At 43.3% G+C, this 25142-nt stretch overlaps 1 protein-coding gene across 1 annotated transcript in view; it reads left to right on the top strand.

Annotated features, from left to right (window-relative positions):
• The window catches only part of MRPS31 (mitochondrial ribosomal protein S31), a 148749-nt gene extending 123995 nt beyond the window's left edge, over nt 1-24754 (top strand). The window contains exon 7 of the mRNA XM_030199404.1: nt 24386-24754. Coding sequence (XP_030055264.1) covers nt 24386-24618 — 233 coding nt within the window. The 3' untranslated portion in view covers nt 24619-24754. The remainder of the gene's footprint in view (nt 1-24385) is intronic.
• The last annotated feature ends 388 nt before the right edge of the window (nt 24755-25142 follow it).

The following is a 25142-nucleotide window of genomic DNA, read 5'->3' as shown; positions in this document are numbered from 1 at the left end:
TTAAAATAAAATACAGTGAAACATCTTAATATGTAGCTGGGGGGGCAAATGCAATTTAAATATGGACGAGCTAGGATGGGTTGTACAAAGTCAATTGGGATAAATAGATTGGTGGCTAAACTGATGGCAAATTGTATATAAAGTTGACTAAGATATGAGGAACTGATATAAGTTACAGGTTATACAGCAAGCCAGTCCAGGTGAGGAGTGAATGAATTGTATTAGTATGTTACTATGAATATAGACATCCCAGCATCCTTAATCACCAAGCTGTTTTTACAGTAGTCCTTATAAGGCTAATCTGAATTAAGAGAATTATAATTAAATACTGCTTGCCTTTTTGTACAGCGCTGCGTACGTCTAGTAGTGCTATAGAAATTATAAGTAGTAGTACTGGCTACATACGATGTTATCCAGAGACAGTGAAACTGATGAATTGGTGATTTGTCCAAGAAAAATGAAATTTGTAATATTTTGCCAAACTACTCTTCCTGCTATTAACTGTGTGGAAAAAATCAATTATTTGAAGAAAGCAAAGAGCAAATATAGCATCAATAAAATCCAGACCAGAGCTTGATTATAAACATCAACATGGATATTGAAATTATCCATAATCAACAATGTTGTATAATAGTTGTCCAGAACGATCCTTGATCTTACCAACAACCCGATCAGCATGAGCTTTATGGACTTTTAAAGCCAGGGAGTGGAGGAGTGGCCTAGTGGTTAGAGCACTGGTCTTGATATCCAGAGGTGGCCAGTTCAAATCCCACTGCTGCTCCTTGTGATCTTGGGCAAGTCTCTTAACCCTCCATTTCCTCAGGTACAAACTTAGATTGTGAGCCCTCCTGGGACAGAGAAATATCCAGTGTACCTGAATGCAACTCACCTTGAGCTACTACTGAAAAAGGTGTGAGCAAAGTATAAAATAAATAAATATAAATAAATGTTGACAAATCATAATTCAAAGCTGTAAGCCACTGGGTAAATAATCAGATCTTAACTGAAGCATGACAAAATGGAATGTATGTTAAATACAGGCCACTATGCTCATTTATTTGAACAGATTCTAGTATTTGAATATAACGAAGATTTCATATTAAGTTTGCTGCAACAAATCAGCATAGTACCTCCCCTTTATCTTTTTTACTCTCAGCATATGCTATACCACATACCCACTTGTACATAAGTAATGCCACACTGGGAAAAGACCAAGGGTCCATCGAGCCCAGCATCCTGTCCACGACAGCGGCCAATCCAGGCCAAGGGCACCTGGCAAGCTTCCCAAACGTACAAACATTCTATTATTATTAGCATTTGTATAGCGCTACCAGACGCACGCAGCGCTGAACACCTGATACAAAGAGACAGTCCCTGCTCAAAAGAGCTTACAATCTAAATATACATGTTATTTTTTATATTAGTTACATTTGTACCCCACGCTTTCTCACTCATGGCAGGCTCAATGTGGCTTACATGGGGCAATGGAGGGTTAAGTGACTTGCCCAAAGTCACAAGGAGCTGCCTGTGCCTGAAGTGGGAATCGAACTCAGTTCCCCAGGACCAAAGTCCACCACCCTAACCACTAGGCCACTCCTCCACTCCATTATTCCTGGAATTGTGGATTTTTCCCAAGTCCATTTGGTAGCGGTTTATGGACTTGTCCTTTAGGAAACTGTCTAACCCCTTTTTAAACTCTGCCAAGCTAACCGCCTTTACCACGTTCTCCGGCAACGAATTCCAGAGTTTAATTATGCGTTGGGTGAAGAAAACTTTTCTCCGATTTACTACACTGTAGTTTCATTGCATGCCCCCTAGTCCTAGTATTTTTGGAAAGCGTGAACAGACGCTTCACATCCACCTGTTCCACTCCACTCATTATTTCATATACCTCTATCATGTCTCCCCTCAGCCGTCTCTTCTCCAAGCTAAAAAGCCCTAGCCTCCTTAGTCTTTCTTCATAGGGAAGTCGTCCCATCCCCGCTATCATTTTAGTCGCCCTTCGCTGCACCTTTTCCAATTCTACTATATCTTTCTTGAGATGCGGTGACCAGAATTGAACACAATACTCAAGGTGCGGTCGCACCATGGAGCGATACAACAGCATTATAACATCCTCACACCTGTTTTACTTACCTTTCCTAATAATACCCAACATTCTATTCGCTTTCCTAGCCGCAGCAGCACACTGAGCAGAAGGTTTCAGTGTATTATCGACGACGACACCCAGATTCCTTTCTTGGTCCATAACTCCTAACGTGGAACCTTGCATGACGTAGCTGTAATTCGGGTTCTTTTTCCCCATATGCATCGCCTTGCACTTGCTCACATTAAACGTCATCTGCCATTTAGCCGCCCAGTTTCGTAAGGTCCTTCTGTAATTTTTCACAATCCTGTCGCGAGTTAACGACTTTGAATAACTTTGTGTCATCAGCAAATTTAATTACCTCGCTAGTTACTCCCATCTCTGTCATTTATAAATATATTAAAAAGCAGCGGTCCTAGCACAGACCCCCAAGGAAAAACATAGTAACATAGTAGATGACGGCAGAAAAAGACCTGCACGGTCCATCCAGTCTGCCCAAGAAGATAAATTCATATGTGCTACTTTTTTTTTTTATTTGTACTGTCCTCTTCAGGGCACAGACCGTATAAGTCTGGCCAGGAACCCCACTAACTACCCTTCTCCATTGTGAATACTGCCCATTTAACCGCACTCTCTGTTTCCTATCCTTCAACCAGTTTTTAATCCACAATAGGACATTTCCTCCTATCCCATGACCCTCCAATTTCCTCTGTAGCCTTTCATGAGGTACCTTGTCAAATGCCTTTAGAAAATCCAGATACACAATATCAACCGCTCCCCTTTGTCCACATGTTTGTTGCTCCTTCAAAGAATTGAAGTAAATTGGTCAGGCAAGATTTCCCCACACAAAAGCCGTGCTGACTTGGTCTCAGTAATCCATGTCCTTGGATGTGCTCTGTAATTTTGTTTTTAATAATAGCCTCTACCATTTTCACTGGCACCGATGTCAGACTCACCGGTCTATAATTTCCTGGATCTCCCCTGGAACCTTTTTTTAAAAATCAGCGTTACATTGGCCACCCTCCAATTTTCCGGTACCACGCTTGATTTTAAGGATAAATTGCATATCACTAACAGTAGCTCCGCAAGCTCATTTTTTAGTTCTATCAGTACTGTAGGATGAATACCATCCGGTCCAGGAGATTTGCTACTCTTCAGTTTGCTGAATTGCCCCATTACGTCCTCCAGGTTTACCGTGAAATCAGTAAGTTTCTCTGACTCGTCCGCTTGAAATACCATTTCCGACACCGGTATCCCACCCAAATCTTCCTCGGTGAAGACCGAAGCAAAGAATTCATTCAATTTCTCTGCTACATCTTTATCTTCCTTGATCGCCCCTTTTACCCCTTGGTCATCCAGCGGCCCAACCGATTCTTTTGCCGGCTTCCTGCTTTTAATATACCGAAAAAATTTTTTGCTATGTTTTTTTGCCTCTAATGCTATCTTTTTTTCGTAATCCCTCTTGGCCTTCTTTATCTGCGCCTTGCATTTGCTTTGACACTCCTTATGCTGCTGCTTGTTATTTTCAGACAGTTCCTTCTTCCATTTTCTGAAGGCATTTCTTTTAGCCCTAATAGCTTCCTTCACCTCACTTTTCAACCACGCCGGCTGTCTTTTGGACTTCCGTCTTTCTTTTGTAATTCGTGGAATATGTTTGGCCTGGGCCTCCAGGATGGTATTTTTGAACAGCGTCCATGCCTGTTGTACAATTTCTACCCTCTCGGTTTCCCCCCAAAGTTTTTTTTAACCGTTCTTCTCATTTTATCATAGTCTCCTTTTTTTAAAGTTAAACACTAACGTATTTGACTTCCTGTGTATAGTTACTTCAAGGTTGATATCAAAACTGATCATATTATGATCACTGTTATCAAGCGGCCCCAGTACCATAACGTCCCTCACCAGATCATGCACTCCACTAAGGACCAAGTCTAGAATTTTTCCTTCTCCCATTGGCTCCTGCACCAGCTGCTCCATAAAGCTGTCCTTGATTTCATCAAGGAATTGTACCTCTCTAGCGTGTCCCGATGTTACATTTACCCAGTCTATATTTGGATAATTGAAGTCACCCATTATTATCACATTGCCCATTTTGTTTGCGTCTCTGATTTCTTTTATGATTTCTGCGTCTACCTGCTCATCCTGGCAAGGCGGACGGTAGTACACTCCTATCACTGGCCTTTTCCCTTTTATACATGGAATTTCAACCCACAGGATTCAAAGGTGTGATTTGTGTCCTGCTGAATTTGTAATCTATCTGAGTCAAGGCTCTCATTAATATACAATGCTACCCCTCCACCAGTCCTGTCTACCCTATCACTATGATATACTTTGTACCCCGGTATGACAGTGTCCCATTGGTTATCCTCCTTCCACCAGGTCTCAGTAATGCCTATTATATCCAATTTTTCATTTAGTGCAATACATTCCAACTCTCCCATCTTATTTCTTAGACTCCTAGCATTTGCATATAGACATTTCAGAGTATGTTTGTTTTTCTTATTTGCATGATGCTTAGTACTTGACACTATTGATTTGCCATCTTTTGTCTGATCTTTAATTGTATTTAAGGGCACTTGGCCTACCACGGTCTGTTGTGCAACCTCACTATCCAGAAACTCTACCTTCCCTGTTTGTGAGGTATCCTTGCAAGATACCTTATCCTGAACCATGCACTTTTGAGCGACTGTCAGCCTTCCCCCCATTTCTAGTTTAAAAGCTGCTCTATCTCCTTTTTAAATGCCAATGCCAGCAGCCTGGTTCCACCCTGGTTAAGGTGGAGCCCATCCTTTCAGAATAGGCTCCCCCTTCCCCAGAATGTTGCCCAATTCCTAACAAATCTAAAACCCTCCTCCCTGCACCATCATCTCATCCACGCATTGAGACTCCGGAGCTCTGCCTGTCTCTTGGGCCCTGCGCGTGGAACAGGTAGCATTTCAGAAAATGCTACCCTAGAGGATCTGGATTTGAGCTTTCTACCTAAGAACCTAAATTTGGCTTCCAGAACCTCTCTCCCACATTTTCCTTTGTCACTGGTACCCACATGTACCAAGACAGCCGACTCCTTCCCAGCACTATCTAAAATCCTATCTAGGTGACATGTGAGGTCCTCCACCTTCGCACCAGGCAGGCAAGTCACCAGGCGATCCTCATGTCCACCAGCCACCCAGCTATCTATATGCCTAATGATCGAATCACCAACTACAACAGCTGTCCTAACCTTTCCCTCCCGGGCAGCACTTGGAGACATATCCTCGGTGCGAGAGGATAGTACATCCCTTGGTGGGCAGGTTCTGGCTACAGGAGTAGTTCCTACTTCACCAGGGTGATGCTCTCCTTCTAGGAGACCTCCCTCATCCAAGGTAGCACAAGGGCTACCAGACTGGAGGTGGGACTTCTCTATAACATCCCTGTAGGTCTCCTCTATGTACCTCTCTGTCTCCCTCAGCTCCACCAACTCTGCTATTCTAGCCTCAAGAGAACGGACACGTTATCTAAGAGCTAGGAGCTCTTTGCATCGGGCACACACATGTGACATCTCACCAACTGGGAAATAATCATATGTGTGTGCCCGATGCAAAGAGCTCCTAGCTCTTAGAGAACGTGTTTGCAGATTTTAGCCAAGCCTGTGTAAGAACATAAATATTGAATGAATGCAGTAAAATAAAATCAAGCGTAGCCTGATCTTTCATTTACAAAAGTGAGGCTGTTCTCATTAGTTTCATTGATCGTAGCTATCTTCTCATGCTCTACAGAGAGGAGTTGCTCTAGCAGCTGTAACCACTAGGCCATGCCTCCTCCTGGGATATGCATCAATTCCCATTGCCTTATCTACTTTGTATGGTGATAGCACTAAAATACTACTGAAGTTATTGTCTGCGTGCATATTTATGTTTTTGTAATCCTTTCTTAGGTATCTTTATAGAAAGACTTAGTGAAAGGGTAACATGAGTTAAATAAGTGTTTTTGGAGAGGAAGTGACGTCAGCTGCCAAGTTGGCAGCCTGAACCGCGAGTTCCTGCTCTCATTTTTGAATGTGTCATTATCTCACTCCGTCGGTGTTTATTTTGAGTGGTTTTACCATCTCTACTGGCAATGTAGACCCTTGCTATGTCCCAAAGAGTGAATTCCGGAGACGTTAAGGAATCGCTGCAACAATTTCGACAGATGATGAGTGATGAGACCTCGTGGTCTGCATCCCCACCCCTTGGTAAGGACCCTGCATCTCCCAAAGCTTAGGCGGATGAGGATAAGTCAGCGCAAATTACTTTAACTTGATTGAATAAAGACTTTAAGAATTACTTTTCTGCGCTTAGTGCTAACTTGAAGGCCATGAGAGAGGAATTAGCATCTCAGATGATACTTTGCACGGGGATGTGCGGGACCTTGGAGATTCAGATACAGATACATCAAGTATTAACTAAAAGTCCCTGCAAGAGAGTCACATCTGTTTGCTGGGGGAGTAAAGTTCAATGAGACATCTTGAAGAACTGAAGGACCCTACTGAATTAAACCTCTCATACCCTCACAAAGCCAGATGCAGAACATAAGCATCACCACACTGGGACAGACCAAAAGTCCATCTAGCCCAGCACCCTGTCTCCGACAGTGGCCAATCCAGGTCACAATCACCCGACAAGATCCACGGAGCAAAGCATTTTGTACTACTTGTCCCAGGAATAGTGGATTTTTCCCTATGTTCCTTTAATAACATTCTATGGCCTTTTCCTTCAGGAAGCCGTCCAAACCTTTCTTAAACTCTACTAAGCTAATCGCCTTAACCACATTCTCCGGCAACAAATTCCAGAGTCGAATTACGCGCTGAGTAAAGAAAATTTTTCTCTTATTTGTTTTAAACTTACTGCACTCCAGCTTCATCGCATGCCCACTTGTCCTAGTATTTTTTGAAAACATAAACAGACGCTCCATATCTATCTTTTCCACTCCACTAATTATTTTATATACCTCTATCATATCACCCCTCAGCCGCCTTTTCTCCAAGCTGAAGAGCCCCAGCCGCTTTAGCCTTTCCTCATAGGAAATTACTAAAGAAATCTTAAAAGTAGCTTCATAGAATTGCACAGCAGGGTAGGACATCTTTGTGACAAGCTCCTAGAGGGCAAGTAATTCAAAGGAGAGTGATGATGTCCACAGGTAACTCTGTCAGACCCGTTAGCTCTACCACTCTAGAGACTCAAATTGCAGCCAGCAGACTAAAGAGAGCTGAAAGGGGAGGTAGAGCACATGAAAAAGAAAGTGGAATTAGAAAAGGTAGAGAAAAGGGCGATGAAAATGATACAGGGGATAGGACGACTTCCCTACAAGGAAAGGCTGAAAAGGCTAGGGCTTTTCAGCTAGGAGAAGAGATGGCTGAGGGGAGATATGATCAAGATCTATAAAATACTGAGTGGAGTGGAATGGGTAGAAGTGAACTGCTTTTTACTTTTTCCAAAAATACAAGGACTAGGGAGCACATAATGAAGCTACCAAGTAGTAAATTTAAAACGAACCTGAGAAAATATTTCTTCACTCAACGTGTAATTAAACTCTGGAGTTCATTGCCAGAGAATGTGATAAAAGCAGTTAGCTTAGCAAGGTTTAAAAAAGGCTTGGAGCCTTGGTCATTTTCCTAAAAGAAAGTCCATAAGCCATTATTAAGATGGACTTGCGAAAATCCACAGCTTATTTCCAGGATAAGCAGAATATTTTTTTTTCCTTTTTTGCGTTCTTGCCAAGTACTTGGACTTCAATTGAACACTGTTGGAAATAGGATACTGGGCTTGAGATAGACATGGGGAAGTCACTGCTTGCCCTGGAATTGGTAGCATGGAAAGTTGCTACTAAATTGGACTTCTGCCAGGTACTTGTGACTTGGATTGGCTACTGTTCGAAGCAGGGTACTGGCTAGATGGACCATTGGTCTGACCCAGTATGGCTATTCTTATGTTCTTAGACTCCATGGAAGAAATGTAGGCGGCTGTGGCTTAAGTGTCCGAGTTTTAATCATAGTCTAGATCCCTCTTCTTTGGGATATGATGGCGACTTTAGAGCTAGTCTTACCTTGAAATCCCTGTCGCAAGACTTAAAACCTTATTGATGTCTGGAGGGGTACTAGAGGGATTGCACCTTTTATTCATCTCCCCATGATTTGTACAGTCATATTGATTATATCTTTTTGGATACCTCTCTCCATTACTCAGTAAGGGAGGGGTGACCATCAGGAACAGAACAGTGTCTGATCATGCAGCTTGTCGGGTAGACCTTGATGGTATTAGGGATGAGCCGGTGGAGAGATTCTAGATAGTGCTGGGGAGGAGTCCGCTGTCTTGGTACATGTGGGTACCAATGACATAGGAAAATGTGGGAGAGAGGTTCTGGAAGCAAAATTTAGGCTCTTAGGTAGAAAGCTGAAATCCAGATCCTCCAGGGTAGCATTTTCTGAAATGCTACCTGTGCCACGCGCAGGGCCCAAGAGACAGGCAGAGCTCCAGAGTCTCAATGCGTGGATGAGACGATGGTGCAGGGAGGAGGGCTTTAGATTTGTTAGGAACTGGGCAACATTCTGGGGAAGGGGGAGCCTATTCCGAAAGGATGGGCTCCATCTTAACCAGAGTGGGACCAGGCTGCTGGCATCGGCGTTTAAGAAGGAGATAGAGCAGCTTTTAAACTAGAAATGGGGGGAAGGCCGACAGTCGCTCAAAAGAGCATGGTTCGGGATAAGGTATCTTTCAAAGATATCACCATAACAGGGAAGATAGAGTATCCTGATAGTGAGGTTGCAAAAGAGATTGTAGTAGATCGGGTATCTTTAAATAACAATAAAAATCAGACAAAAGATTGCCAATTAATACTGTCAAGTACTAAGCATGATGTACTTAGGAACAACAAACATAGTTTGAAATGTCTATATGCGAATGCCAGGAGCCTAAGAAATAAGATGGGGGAGTTAGAATATATTGCACTAAATGAAAAATTAGATATAATAGGCATCTCTGAGACCTGGTGGAAGGAGGATAACCAGTGGGACACTGTCATACCGGGGTACAAATTATATCGTAGTGATAGGGTGAATCGGATTGGTGGAGGGGTAGCATTGTATATTAACGAGAGCCTTGAATCAAATAGATTGAAAATTCTGCAGGAAGCAAAACACTCCTTGGAATCACTGTGGATTGAAATTCCATGTGCAAAGGGGAAAAGGATAGTGATAGGAGTGTACTACCGTCCGCCTGGCCAGGACGAACAGACGGATGCGGAAATGTTAAAGGAAATCAGGGACGCAAACAAACTGGGCAACACAATAATAATGGGGGATTTCAATTACCCGCATATAGACTGGGGTAATGTAACATCTGTACACGCAAGGGACATAAGATTTCTTGATGAAATCAAGGACAGCTTCATGGAACAGCTAGTTCAGGAGCCGACAAGAGAAGGAAAAATACTAGACTTAGTCCTTAGTGGTGCTCATGATCTAGTGCAGGGGGGTAACGATACGAGGGCCGCTTGATAACAGTGATCATAATATGATCGGTTTTGATATTGGCATTGAAGGAAGTGAAACTAGGAAATCAAGTACGCTAGCGTTTAACTATAGAAAAGGTGATTACGACAAAATGAGAAAAATGGTGAAAAAAAGACTGAAAGGAGCAGCTCGCAGAGTAAAAAACTTGCATCAGGCGTGGATGCTGTTTAAAAACGCCATCCTGGAGGTTCAGGACAAATATATTCCACGTATTAGAAAAAAGGGAAAAAAGACTAAACGTCAGCCGGCGTGGCTAAACAGTAAGATAAAGGAAATCATTAGAGCCAAAAAACAATCCTTCAGAAAGTGGAGAAGAGAACCAACTGAAAGTAACAGGATAGATCATAAGGAATGCCAAGCCAAATGCAAAGCGGAGATAAGGAGGGCAAAAAAGGACTTTGAGAAGAAATTAGCGTTGGAAGCAAAAATACATAGTAAAAACTTTTTTAGATACATTAAAAGCAGGAAACCGGCCAAAGAGTCGGTTGGGCCGCTGGACGAAAATGGTGTTAAAGGGGCGATCAAGGAGGACAAAGCCGTAGCGGAGAAATTAAACGAATTCTTTGCTTCGGTCTTCACCGAGGAGGATTTGGGGGGGACACCGGTGCCGGAAAGAATATTTGAAGCGGGGGAATCGGAGAAACTAAACAAATTCTCTGTAACCTTGGAGGATGTAATGGGTCAGTTCAGCAAGCTGAAGAGTAGTAAATCACCGGGACCTGATGGTATTCATCCCAGAGTATTAATAGAACTAAAAAATGAACTTGCGGAGCTACTGTTAGAAATATGCAATCTGTCCCTAAAATCGAGTGTAATACCGGAAGACTGGAGGGTAGCCAATGTTACTCCGATTTTTAAGAAGGGTTCCAGAGGAGATCCGGGAAATTATAGACCGGTGAGTCTGACGTCGGTGCCGGGCAAGATGGTGGAGGCTATTATTAAGAATAAAATTGCAGAGCATATACAAAAACATGGACTGATGAGACAAAGTCAGCACGGATTTAGTGAAGGGAAGTCTTGCCTCACCAATCTAATGCATTTTTTTGAGGGGGTAAGCAAACATGTGGACAATGGGGAGCCGGTTGATATTGTATATCTGGATTTTCAGAAGGCGTTTGACAAAGTGCCGCACGAAAGACTCCTGAAGAAATTGCAGAGTCATGGAATCGGAGGTAGGGTATTATTATGGATTAAGAACTGGTTGAAAGATAGGAAGCAGAGAGTAGGATTGCGTGGCCAGTATTCTCAGTGGAGGAGGGTAGTTAGTGGGGTCCCGCAGGGGTCTGTGCTGGGTCCGTTGCTTTTTAATGTATTTATAAATGACCTAGAGATGGGAATAACTAGTGAGGTAATTAAATTCGCCGATGACACAAAATTATTCAGGGTCGTCAAGTCGCAGGAGGAATGTGAACGATTACAGGAGGACCTTGCGAGACTGGGAGAATGGGCGTGCAAGTGGCAGATGAAGTTCAATGTTGACAAGTGCAAAGTGATGCATGTGGGTAAGAGGAACCCGAATTATAGCTACGTCTTGCAAGGTTCCGCGTTAGGAGTTACGGATCAAGAAAGGGATCTGGGTGTCGTCGTCGATGATACGCTGAAACCTTCTGCTCAGTGTGCTGCTGCGGCTAGGAAAGCGAATAGAATGTTGGGTGTTATTAAGAAGGGTATGGAGTCCAGGTGTGCGGATGTTATAATGCCGTTGTATCGCTCCATGGTGCGACCGCACCTGGAGTATTGTGTTCAGTACTGGTCTCCGTATCTCAAAAAAGATATAGTAGAATTGGAAAAGGTACAGCGAAGGGCGACGAAAATGATAGTGGGGATGGGACGACTTTCCTATGAAGAGAGGCTGAGAAGGCTAGGGCTTTTCAGCTTGGAGAAGAGACGGCTGAGGGGAGATATGATAGAAGTGTATAAAATAATGAGTGGAATGGATCGGGTGGAGGTGAAGCGACTGTTCACGCTATCCAAAAATACTAGGACTAGAGGGCATGAGTTGAAGCTACAGTGTGGTAAATTTAAAACGAATCGGAGAAAATTTTTCTTCACCCAACGTGTAATTAGACTCTGGAATTCATTGCCGGAGAACGTGGTACGGGCGGTTAGCTTGACGGAGTTTAAAAAGGGGTTAGATAGATTCCTAAAGGACAAGTCCATAGACCGCTATTAAATGGACTGGAAAAATTCCTCATTTTTAGGTACAACTTGTCTGGAATGTTTTTACGTTTGGGGAGCGTGCCAGGTGCCCTTGACCTGGATTGGCCACTGTCGGTGACAGGATGCTGGGCTAGATGGACCTTTGGTCTTTCCCAGTATGGCACTACTTATGTACTTATGTACTTATGACCCTCAATGCTAGTTTGCTTAAGGATGAGGCAGTGATATGGGAGTATCGACAAAGTAGTTTGGGATGCCTTGAAAGCTGTCACTAGAAGCTTCTTTCTGAAACATGCATATAGGAAACGTAAGGCCAGAGTTCTTTTGAGACAACAGTATCTCTCTGCTAGCTCAGCTTGAACTCCTCCATAAACAAATGGGTAATAAACAGACTCTGAGCTCTTTGCGGCAGACCCGCTTGTAGCTCTAGGAATTGAATCAAGATTTGCAGTTTGCCTTAGACAGGCTTAAACAATGATGTACACAGGGAAGGCAACTCTTTGTTGGCTTTAAAAGTCCATAAAGCTCATGCTGATTGGGTTGTTGGTAAGATCAAGGATCGTTCAGGACAACTATTATACAAGTCTAAGCAGTCATGGAGGCAATTTCAGGGATTTCTTGGCTGAATTGTATATGAACGATCCTAAGATAGACTCCACTGATATTCAGCCTACTTGGGTACTTTGGAGATACCCTCTTTGTTGGATCCCCAGAGGGCTGGCTGGATGCTTTGGTGACTCCTAAAGGATATCCTAGATTCTGTCCAAGCTTTGGCGTCTGGTAAGGCGCTGGTTTGGATGGGTTCCCAGTTGAATTTATAAAACCTTTGCACCTGAGTTGTCCTCCTTGCTTTCTCACCTAATGAACGAGATTCGGGATGGGGGACTCATTGTTCCCACCATGTTGGAGGCTTGGATCTCTGTTATCCTGAAGGGGAGGGGAAGATGCGACTGATTGCCAGTCTTGTAGACCTATTTCAGTTCTCAATTCTGACGTAAAACTTTTGCTGAGGTGTTGGCTAAGAGGCTTACAGGGCTATTGGCGGACTTGATACACCCAGATAAGGTAGACTTCATTCCCAAGAGGCAAACTGCTGTGCGAGTTGAGTGCCCGCTGTCCCCCACTTCTCTTTGCATTTATTATGAGCCTTTGGCCATAGCTATAACATTCAACTCGTCTATTCATGGCATTCAAGTGGGGGATAGGGACTATTAAGATCAGTTTGTTTGTAGACGATGTGTTATTGTCGTTAACATCCCGTTTGATTACCCTTCCTAATGTGTTGAAGGAGCTAGCTGATTTTTTCTCTGGGTCACTAATGGGCTCATTTTCGAAAGAGAAGGACGTCCATCTTTTGACATAACTTGGAAGATGGACGTCCTTCTCCCAGGGACGTCCAAATCGGCATAATCAAATCCCAATTTAGGACATCTCCAACTGCACTCTGTCGCAAGGATGGCCAAATTTCAAGGGGGCGTGTTAGAGGCGTAGCAAAGGCGGGACTTGGGCGTGCCTAACACTTGGACGTTCCCCATAATCGAAAAGAACAAGGATGTCCCTGACGAACACTTGGACATTTTCACCCGGACCTGTTTTTCTTACGACTAAGGCACAAAAAGGTTCCCAAAATGACCAGTTGACCACCGGAGAGAATCGTGGATGACCTCCCGTTACTCCCCCAGGGGTCATTAACCCCCTCCCACCCTCAAAAAACATCTTTAAAAATATGTTGAGCCAGCCTCAGATATCATACTCAGCGCATGCAGGTCCCAGGAGCAGTTTTAGTGGGTACTGCAGTGCACTTCAGACAGACGAACCCAGGGCCCATACCCTCCCCTACCTGTTACAAATTTGGAGGAAACAGCGAGCCCTCCAAAACCCACCAGAAACCCACTGTACCCACATCTAGTTGACCCCCTTAACCTGTAAAGGCTATGGTAGTGGTGTACAGTTGTGGGTAGTGGGTTTGGGGGGGGGGTTGGGGGGCTCAGCACACAAGGTAAGGGAGCTCTGTACCTGGGAGCAATTTATGAAGTCTCTCAATGCCCCCTAGGGTGCCCGGTTGTTGTCCCGGCATGTCAGGGGGACCAGTGCACTACAAATGCTGGCTCCTCCCACGCCCAAATGGCTTGCGTTAGGATGTTTATGACATGGACGTCTTTGGTTTTGAAAATCGCTGAAAGTCAGAAACGTCTATGTCTAGGGATGACCAAATCTAGGGACATCTAAATTTAAGGATTTGGACGTCTCTGACAGTATTTTCAAAACAAAAGATGGACGGCCATCTTGTTTCAAAAATATGGGTTTCCCCGACCCTGGATTTCACCGTTTTGCAAGGACGTCCAAATTGCAACTTGGACGTCCCTTTCAAAAATGCCCCTCCACGGGTCTGAAATATTTAGGTGTTTGGCTACTCCCTCAGTACTCTCATCTTTACAAGGCCAAGTATCCCAAATTGTTTTCCACCATACGATCTGGATCACTGAAAGGCCTTTCTCTCAGTTGGTTCTGTAGGAGCTCTACCATTAGAATAAAAGTTTTGCCTTGTCTCCTATATTTGTTTCTCGTTTTACCTGTGCAATTCCCAAGTTTGTTTTAGATTCCCTGCAGTCGTGTATCCTTCGGTTTATATGAGGGGTAGATACCTAAGTTATCTAGACGGGTCCTTTATAGAGGTCCCCAAAAAGGGGAGGGGGGGCTTGGTGTTCCTAATCTTTGGTACTATTACCGTGCTGCTCAATTTAGCTGCAGTGGAATGGTTCCAGAACCATACTTATAAATTATGGGTACATATTGAACATCTTCAAGTGGGAGCTATTCCTCTGTGGCATTTACTTTGGTTACCGTTGGCTGTGTGCTGATGTTCCTCCTGTGATCCTCACACTTTCAAGCTTTGGGACATGATGGGTGCTAAGCATGATTTCCAGCTTTCTAGATATACACCAATTTTTTGTAACACTTTGTTCCCTCCAGGTATTGTCTCCTCAGTAACTACTTTAGAGCAAGATCGGGTTAGAAGTGACACCAGATTGTCCTGCCTCACTCAACATGCAGACAGCACATGTGCAGCCCAGATTTGATGAAATGCACAAATTCCAAAACCAGGAGTCACAGCTGTCTTTTATGAATTTGTGATATACTGCTGTGTCCTGACATGTTTAATGTGTGTTTAGGATTAGTTATATTTTAAAAAAATTAAATAAAAATTGTAACACTGAGGCAGAAATAAAAAAGGGAAGTTGTCTGTTTGGTGGAGGATACGACTGCGGTCTAGGCTTGGGCAGTTTGATGCACATATGAAATTAGCCCTGTGTTATAGTACAAATCATTCAGTCTTTGTTTGCCTGATTTTACAAACAGCAGAGTGTAGGGTTTCCTTGTGGGAAATAGCCTCAGTTGGAAGCGTTTACAACATGTGAACCAAACAATTGAATGGGGAGTGTCTTGCATTGCACAGAAACACCTGGGTTCAGGAGGTGGATTTAGTCTCCAGAACCAGCCGAGTTTAGTCATTGCAAGAAAACAGGTTTATTTTTCAGTTTGGAGAATAAGTTGGGAAACATCTGGTGTGTCCAATTCAAAGGAGGCATCTGTGACCCTTGATCACTATGGACCTCATAAATATAAAATGGTGCAACATAGGAAAAGGAGGGGTGTCATTTCCAGCTCCATCAGCCATTTACGTGTCGTGTCTGCAGGGAAAACAGGAAAGAAACCATGGTAACTCTGAATTTACTGTAACATAAGCGTTGCACATACTCTGCTGTGGTGAACCAGCCGCAGAAGAACATGGCTGGCAGCTTCAGCTCTCAAGATTCTCCATGCCAGCTGCTTCCAGTGACCTGGCATTTTTGGAGCACATTTTAACCTCCACTGTTTTCAGCTTCTGTGCAGTATAAAAATAAACTAGGGCTACAACTGTTTTCTTCCAGGGCTTTCAGAGTGATTTGAGTTTTGTTTTGTTTTTAAATACTGATATGTGTTGCAGAAGAATATGCAAACAGATTTGCTTATTCTGCAAGCCTGCCAGTGACAGGTCTGGCAGGTAGTCATGCTTGCCATTTTAATCTTTTTGAAGCATACCTACAAAATGCTAAACTAAAGCAGCTTTTTCCCAGAAACATGAGCTGGCTTTCCAGCAAGAAAATTCATTAATGCCACAGTTGTCATGGTAAAAAGTAATGCTTGTATACTATTTATTAGTGCATATATAAGCTATGAATTCTACTTATGACTGAGTGCTTTTTTTTCTCCCTCTGTAATAGTGTACACGAAATGCACGTTGAAAACTTTTCATGCAAATCCTGGTGGTCTGTCAGAAAAAAATGAAAAGTTTACATAGCCTGAATCTGACTCTATCATGACTAGAACCTCTCCTATGTGGGGAAAGTCAGTACCCTGGGAAAAAGATGACTTTGAGGCATATTTTCAAAGCACTTTGGGAGGCTAAGTTCCATAGGTTTCTATGGAACTTTGGGAGGCTAAGTGCTTTGAAAATGAGCCTATTTGTCTATCTGAAATACAACACCTAGATCTGATAAACACTAAGCACAAATATCTGGGGAAAGCTCATATTGAGCATAGCATTTCTTTTGAACAGTTTATTCTTTTCAATACTTCCAACTTATGGCACAGTGTTGAAAGTAAACGTCTGCATTATACCTTGCTTTTGATGTTCAAACACCATGGGGCAATGTTATAATAGGTTGTCTAGGCTGAGAGAGCAAGAAGGTGCCTATTTCTAATTATTTTATAAGGGCACATAGGGGCTGATTTTCAAAGCACTTAGATTACTATGGAACTTTATAAATCTAAGTGCTTTGAAATACGACTCATAGGCACCTATGGCGCTCATTTTCAAAAGAGAAAAATGTCTCAAATGCGGCACAAAGCAGCAAATGGATGTTTTTCTCGCAAAAACATCTAAGTTGCGATTTTGAAATTCGGAATTGTGATGTTTTACTCCACAGTTTATCTAAATCACAAGGGGGCATGTTGGAGATGTGTTTTGGGTGGGAATTAGTCTTAAAATCTGGATGTTTTTTTGCGATAATGGAGCAGAAAAAAAGGTCCAGGGCAAAAAATAAGCACATTTTTATCTAGATGTTTCAGTTATGACTAAGTCACAAAAAGGTGCCCTAACTGACCCACTGACCACTGGAGGGATTAAGTCATGACCCCTCCCCCCCCCCCCCAAAAGACTTGGCAATGATAGTAGATACCAGGCTGTATGATAGCTCCAGATATTATGGTCATTCCAAAGAAAGCAACAAGCAAGTGGCTGGAGTAGCTTAGTGGTCAGGACAGTGAACAGTGGGACCCAGGTTCAATTCCCACTTACATAATAATAAAAAGATTTCAGTACAAATATGTGAGCCCTGGAACATAGCATTGCCTCCTGAAGCTAAATATGTGTGACCTGCAAACCTGAGGGTTATTGTAGAGGTGGACCTTTAGGTACAATAGATTTTCTCTGTTCCTGGAGGGCTTACCATACAATATGAAGGGGTTTAGGTGGGATTTCTATCTGGGTCTCATGTGAAGTCCACTGTGCTGACCACTAGGCTGCCCCTCTGCACTGCTGGGATGTCTGTGTGGCCAGTTTACTAGGAATGCTGCCAGACAGACATCCCTATGGCTTGTTTTTCTTCGTTTTTCCCTGGGATGTTTTTTTTTCCAAAAATGGTACTTCTCTGAGGATAAGCAGGCCTATAATTCTCAAAGATGGGTAACACGTGGTCCGTGTTGCCAGTCTGGAGTTTGTAACAAGCTTAAAAATAGGTCTTTGAACACGAGATGTTCTCTATCATGCATGCATGCATGAGAATGCGGGACCAGCAGTTCTTTTTGCATGGTGAGGAGTGGACACATACATTATCCACTCCTCCCAGCTGGTTCGGCTTTGGTCTTTTTGAGCCTTTCTTTCTCCTTTTTTTTAAATACCTCTTTCAGGGTTTACCTTATTTTGTTCTTTCCCCGTATATTATTTTAGAATATATTTTGCCATTTTTCTAAGTTTTCTTTGTTTTACCGCGCTTGCTAGGCTGCGTTTAAGCCTGATCTCCGGTCAGGTTATAGTAAGTATTGCTGTAGTGGGACAGACTAAAGGTCCATCAAGCCCAGCATCCTCCAACAGTGGCCAATCCAGGTCACAAATACCTGGCAAGATCCCGAAAAAGTTCAGTACATTTTATACTGCTTATCCCAGAAATAAGCAGTGGATTTTCCCTGTCAATTTAATAATGGTCTATGGATTTTTCCTTTAGGAAGCTGTCCAAATCTTTTTTAAACCCCACTAAGCTAACTACCTTTACCACAGTCTCTGGCAACGAATTTCCAGAGTTTAATTACATGTTGAGTGAAGAAAACGTTTCTCCGATTCGTATTAAATTTACTACCTTGTAGCTTCATCGCATGCCCTTGTCCTAGTATTTTTTGAAAGCGTAAACAAACGATTCAAGTCTACCCATTCCACTCCACTCATTATTTTATAGACCTTTATCATATCTCCCCTTAGCCGTCTTTTCTCAAAGCTGAAGAGCCCTAGACGCTTCAGCCTTTCCTCATAGGAAAGTCGTCCCATCCCTGTTATCGTTTTCGTCACCCTTCTCTGTGCCTTTTCTTAATTCCACTATATCTTTCTTGAGATGCAGTGACCAGAATTGAACACAGTATTCGAGGTGCGGTCGCACCATGGAGCGATACAAAGGCATTATAGCATCCTCACTTTTGTTTTCCATTCCTTTCCTAATAATACCTAACATTCTATTTGCTTTCTTAGCTGCCGCAGCACACTGAGCAGAGGGTTTCAATGTATCATCAACAACGACGCCGAGATCCCTTTCTTGGTCGGTGACTCCTAACGTGGAACCTTCAGCTCTCAGCATAAGCAGGTACTTGCAGAGGAACTCTCTTCCCTTCTCAAGGCCCATGTGATCGAACCCGTTCCACCAGGGGAAGAAGGGAAGAGATTCTGTTCCAGGTACTTGTGCAAAAGAAAACAGGGGAGATGTGTCCCATCCTAGACCTGACAGGCCTGAACAAATTATTGGTTAAAGAAAAGTTCAGGATGGTTTCCCTGAGCACCCTGCTTCCCTTGCTTTAGGAAGACGATTGGCTATGCTCTCTGGACATAAAAGGATGCTTATACTTGTATCCTGATAATTCCAGGTCACAGGAAGTATCTTCCATTTTGACTGGGGACACGTCACTTCCAGTATCGCATGTTGCCTTTTGGCCTCGTTTTGGCTCCCAGGTTTTTCACCAAGTGTCTTGCAGTAGTCGCAGCGTTGCTACGTAGACTGGGAGTCCATGTGTATCCCTATCTCAATGACTATCTGGTGAAGAGCATGTAGCAGGATGACGCTCAGGAGTCCATGCGGAGGACTATTCATGCGTTAGAGCTATTAGGGTTTGTTTTAAAATACCCCAAGTCTCATCTGCTACCTGTCCAATGACTGAAGTTCATTTGAGCCCTGCTAGATACTCAGCCGGCTCAGGCTTTTCTCCCTGTGGCACGAGCAGCCGCTGTTGTTGTCCTCACCACTCGCATACAAGAAGCTTGGCAGGTGACAGTCCGGAGTGTTTTCCAACTCTAATCACTCAGAACGAGGGATCTCTTCTGCATCCCAACCTCCAGTCTCTGGACCTCACAGCCTGGATGCTGAGAGCTTAGAATTTGCTTCCTTGCATCTGTCTGAGGGTGTCTCCAGGGTCTTTCAGGCTTCCAGAAAAGATCCCGCTAAGAGGTGTTGCTCTTTCAAATGGAGGAGGTTTGATGTCTGGTGTGAGGGCAAGGCCGTAGATCCTGTTTCCTGCCTTACACAAACCCTACTTGAATACCTTCTACACCTCTCTGAGTCTGGTCTTAAAACCAACTCCGTAAGAATTCACCTCAGTGCAATTAGTGCTTATCATCGATGTGTAGAGGATTAGCCCATCTCTGGACAGTCTCTAGTTGTTCACTTCACAAGAGGTTTGCTGTTGACAAAGCCCCCTGTCAAATCTCCACCTGTGGAAAAAAAAAAGCAGATCAGTGGTAGATGTACTAAAATTTTAATAGTAGATTTGCCAACAAGTATATTGCCTGACACAGGACGTGTTTCGGCCAAAGGGGCTGCGTCAGGAGCTATGTTGTACACTTCACAATCAAAAACGTGTTAAAAGGTGTGTATATTATTCTCTTAAAAGCTAAAAGTCAGACACACCATAGTAAAAAAACAGACCTGGGATAATCCAAAACGCCAAGGTAAAATCCACACCTCAGTGTGTTTAGGATTTCCTAGTGCTGGTTTTCATCTTTGTATAAGGGTTTAACATAATGTGATCTAGTTAGCAGATCTAATTAGCTATAAATTATGTATTTTTTCAAATTTACATAGAAACATAGATAAAGACCATATGGCCGATCCAGGCTGCCCATTCATGCCATCTACTTTCCCTTCCCCTCCATACTTGTCCCAGTAATGTGAAAAAGTCTCCCCCCCCCCCCCCCCCCCCCCCCGTTTTCCCCATTACTGCATATACAGTGGGGGAAATAAGTATTTGATCCCTTGCTGATTTTGTAAGTTTGCCCACTGACAAAGACATGAGCAGCCCATAATTGAAGGGTAGGTTATTGGTAACAGTGAGAGATAGCACATCACAAATTAAATCCGGAAAATCACATTGTGGAAAGTATATGAATTTATTTGCATTCTGCAGAGGGAAATAAGTATTTAATCCCTCTGGCAAACAAGACCTAATACTTGGTGGCAAAACCCTTGTTGGCAAGCACAGCGGTCAGACGTCTTCTGTAGTTGATGATGAGGTTTGCACACATGTCAGGAGGAATTTTGGTCCACTCCTCTTTGCAGATCATCTCTAAATCATTAAGAGTTCTGGGCTGTCGCTTGGCAACTCGCAGCTTCAGCTCCCTCCATAAGTTTTCAATGGGATTAAGGTCTGGTGACTGGCTAGGCCACTCCATGACCCTAATGTGCTTCTTCCTGAGCCACTCCTTTGTTGCCTTGGCTGTATGTTTTGGGTCATTGTCGTGCTGGAAGACCCAGCCACGACCCATTTTTAAGGCCCTGGCGGAGGGAAGGAGGTTGTCACTCAGAATTGTACGGTACATGGCCCCATCCATTCTCCCATTGATGCGGTGAAGTAGTCCTGTGCCCTTAGCAGAGAAACACCCCCAAAACATAACATTTCCACCTCCATGCTTGACAGTGGGGACGGTGTTCTTTGGGTCATAGGTAGCATTTCTCTTCCTCCAAACACGGCGAGTTGAGTTCATGCCAAAGAGCTCAATTTTTGTCTCATCTGACCACAGCACCTTCTCCCAATCACTCTCGGCATCATCCAGGTGTTCACTGGCAAACTTCAGACGGGCCGTCACATGTGCCTTCCGGAGCAGGGGGACCTTGCGGGCACTGCAGGATTGCAATCCGTTATGTCGTAATGTGTTACCAATGGTTTTCGTGGTGACAGTGGTCCCAGCTGCCTTGAGATCATTGACAAGTTCCCCCCTTGTAGTTGTAGGCTGATTTCTAACCTTCCTCATGATCAAGGATACCCCACGAGGTGAGATTTTGCGTGGAGCCCCAGATCTTTGTCGATTGACAGTCATTTTGTACTTCTTCCATTTTCTTACTATGGCACCAACAGTTGTCTCCTTCTCGCCCAGCGTCTTACTGATGGTTTTGTAGCCCATTCCAGCCTTGTGCAGGTGTATGATCTTGTCCCTGACATCCTTAGACAGCTCCTTGCTCTTGGCCATTTTGTAGAGGTTAGAGTCTGACTGATTCACTGAGTCTGTGGACAGGTGTCTTTCATACAGGTGACCATTGCCGACAGCTGTCTGTCATGCAGGTAACGAGTTGATTTGGAGCATCTACCTGGTCTGTAGGGGCCAGATCTCTTACTGGTTGGTGGGGGATCAAATACTTATTTCCCTCTGCAGAATGCAAATAAATTCATATACTTTCCACAATGTGATTTTCCGGATTTAATTTGTGATGTGCTATCTCTCACTGTTACCAATAACCTACCCTTCAATTATGGGCTGCTCATGTCTTTGTCAGTGGGCAAACTTACAAAATCAGCAAGGGATCAAATACTTATTTCCCCCACTGTATGTCATCTTGGATGGTTTCTGATCTTTAAATTATTACTTCATTTATTTAAGGAACAAAGAGGGGCATAATTGAATGGCGCCAGCGCCGTAAGTGGACAGAGCCAAACGTATTTTCAAAATACGCTTGGCGCCAGCCAAATTGCTCGCCGGGTTTAGAGCAGGATCGCCGGGTTTATATGAGATGGCCGGCTTAGTTTTTCAGCCATAATGGAAACCAGGCCCGGCCATCTCAAACCCAGCGAAATGCAAGGCATTTGGGCATGGGAGGAGCCAGCATTTGTAGTGCACTGGCCCCCTCACATGCCAGGACGCCAGGACACATGCCAGGCACTTATAAAAATTTAAAAAAACAAAAACAGCTTCCAGGTGCAAAGCACCCTTACCTTGTGTGCTGAGCCCCCCAAATCCCCCCCCCCCAAACCCACCAGTCACAACTCTACACCATTACCATAGCCCTAAGGGGTGAAGGGGGGCACCTACATGTGGGTACAGTGGGTTTTGGAGGGCTCTACATTAACCACCGCATGTGGAACAGGAGGGGGGGATGGGCCTGGGTCCACCTGCCTGAAGTGCACTGCACCCACTAAAAACTGCTCGAGGGACCTGCATACTGCTGTCAAAGAGCTGGGTATGACATTTCAGGCTGGCAAAAAAAGTTTTAGTTTTTTTTTTTTTGGGTGGGAGGGGGTTGGTGACCACTGGGGGAGTAAGGGGAGGTGATCCCCGCTTCCCTCCGGTGGTCATCTGGTCAGTTGGGACACTTTTTCCAGACTTGGTCCTAAAAATAAATGGACCAAGTCTGGCTGGCGAAATGCTCGTTCGAGCCGGCCTCTTTTTTTCCATTATAAGGCGAAGCTGGCCCTCTCCTACCCATGCCCCCGCCCCCCATCCCGCCTTCACTACCTCACCAACATGCCCCCTTGAAGGTTGGCCGGCACCGCGACGAAACAGGAGTTGGGGATGGCCAAAATCGGCTTTCGATAATACCGATTTGGCCGGCGATCTCCCGATTTGTGTCGGAAGATTGCCGGCGATCACTTTCAAAAATGAGCTGGAAAGTTATCCAACACCCTCATGACCCATGTAAAAAAATACCTTGCCCCTAAATTTAATAACTGGTTACACCACCTTCAGCAGCAATAATTGCAACCAAACACTTTCTATAATTTAATATCAGTCTTTCACATCGCGATTGAGAAGACTTAGCCCGCTCTTCTTTGAAGAACTTTAATTCAGACACATTTGTAGGTTTTCGTGTATGAACTGCTTATTTCAGATCCTGCCCCAACATATCTATTGGGATAAAGTCAGGACTTTCAGTAGGCCATTCCAAAACCTGGATTTTATTTCTCCTCAGCTATTCAGACACAGACTTGCTTTTGTATTTTGGATCAATGTCTTGCTGCATAACCCACTTACACTTTAACTTCAGCTCACAGACAGAAGACTGGACATTCTCCTTAAGAATTTTCTGGTACATCACAGAATTCATGGTTCCTTCAATAATGACAAGCTTTTTAGGTCCTGAGGTAACAAAGCATCTCCACACCATCACACTTACCAGCACCTAGTTTGACTATGATGTTCTTACTGTCAAATGCTGCATTTGCTTTATGCTAGGCATGATGGGACTTGTTTTGTCCAGAGAGTTCCACTTTTCATTCGTCTGTCCATAGAACATTATCCCAAAATGAGTGCGTTTTTGCAAATGTAAGAAGAACATTGATGTTACTCTTGCATAGCAATTGTTTCTACTTTGCTCCTTTCTCATGAATCCAATTTTTGTCCAGTCTCTTTCTTATTGTGTAGTCATGAACACTGACCTTAGCTGAGGCTAGAGAGATTTGCAGTTCTTTGGATGTTCTTCTGGGATGTTGTGTGACTTCCCAGCGAGTTTTTGCTATGCTCCTGGTGTAATGTTGGCAGCAGGCAATATTTTTAAAGTCTTCATTTGAAGATAATGCCTCTCACTGTGGTTCGGTGGAGTCCCAGAGCTTTTTTTCTCCTCTCTTCTGGAATTTCCTTTGACCATGGTATAGCATTCTTGTTGAAACTTTCTGGTGCCTACTTCACTCTCATGGTAAGATTCAATATAAAGTGAGGTTTAGATTCAACAAGGTTGGCTGCAGTCAAGCCTGGCTGTATTACATCAGCTGAATCTAATTATAAATTTGGTCAATTGATTATCTAAGGGGACAATTATTTTCATGGGTGATATTGGTGTTGGATAACTTTGTTCCTTCCTGTGTTATATGTGTACCCAGGTTCCTTTTGTCTAATATTAAAGTTTGTTTAAAGATCAGAAACCATTCATTGTGACATATATGCAACAGTTGGGGGGAATTTTCACATCACTGTATTTTTTATGGTCAATGTAAAGATTTTTCATTGAAAGGATATCTTGATTTTGCAGTTATGTGAAAGTGATTCAGACCTTTCCCTGGATATAGTAGTGTTAATTTGACAACTTAAGAGTTCTTATAATTCTCTCTTGCAGGTCTTGAGGAGGAGCAGAATGTTGAATTTCATGAGCATGTCTTTCTTGATAAACACTTGGAAAACTTTCCAAAACAAGGGCCAATTCGGCATTTCATGGAACTGGTAATATGTGGGCTTTCCAAAAACCCCTATCTAACAGTTAAGCAGAAAACTGAGCATATTGAGTGGTTCCAGAATTACTTCCAAGGAAAGGAGGATCTCCTTAAAGAGTGTGATGTATTCCTCAACTGAGGCAAGAGCAAAATGGTTTTGTGGGTTGCCTTTGTACAGGATCCTGACCAATTTATGATATAAAATGCTATAAAGTCTTGACTTGGAATTAGTGTCTTTTTGTGTGTATAAGAATAAAAGATCTTTATTATGTTTCGTTCTTTGATTATGTATGGCATCTGGTAGCAGACATGAGATATTTTTACAGCACGTAACTTGTGCACTACAAAGAACTCCTATGATTTTAACAAATATACTTCTTACAAAACAAAGTATGTAATGTTCCATCATGTATCCCAGCTGATCCATTATGTACTGTGTCAATTTTGCATTTACTAGTATATACTTAATAACAATTTGATTCTTTCATTAGACTATTAGTACTGAAATGTTATATTTATCATAGAAAGCAACATTAGAGCAAGAGTTTATACATTTCAAAGTTGTTACAAATTATTCATAAAAGAAAATGTTGAGAATGAAATGGTGATCTAAGCAGCCAGAGTACTGAGGTACTACTTAAGAACCAGCGAGCCAAGAAAAGA

Source organism: Microcaecilia unicolor, chromosome 4, assembly GCF_901765095.1.
Source record: "Microcaecilia unicolor chromosome 4, aMicUni1.1, whole genome shotgun sequence".
Classification (NCBI taxonomy): domain Eukaryota; kingdom Metazoa; phylum Chordata; class Amphibia; order Gymnophiona; family Siphonopidae; genus Microcaecilia; species Microcaecilia unicolor.
This window is presented reverse-complemented; position numbering and strand designations above follow the sequence as displayed.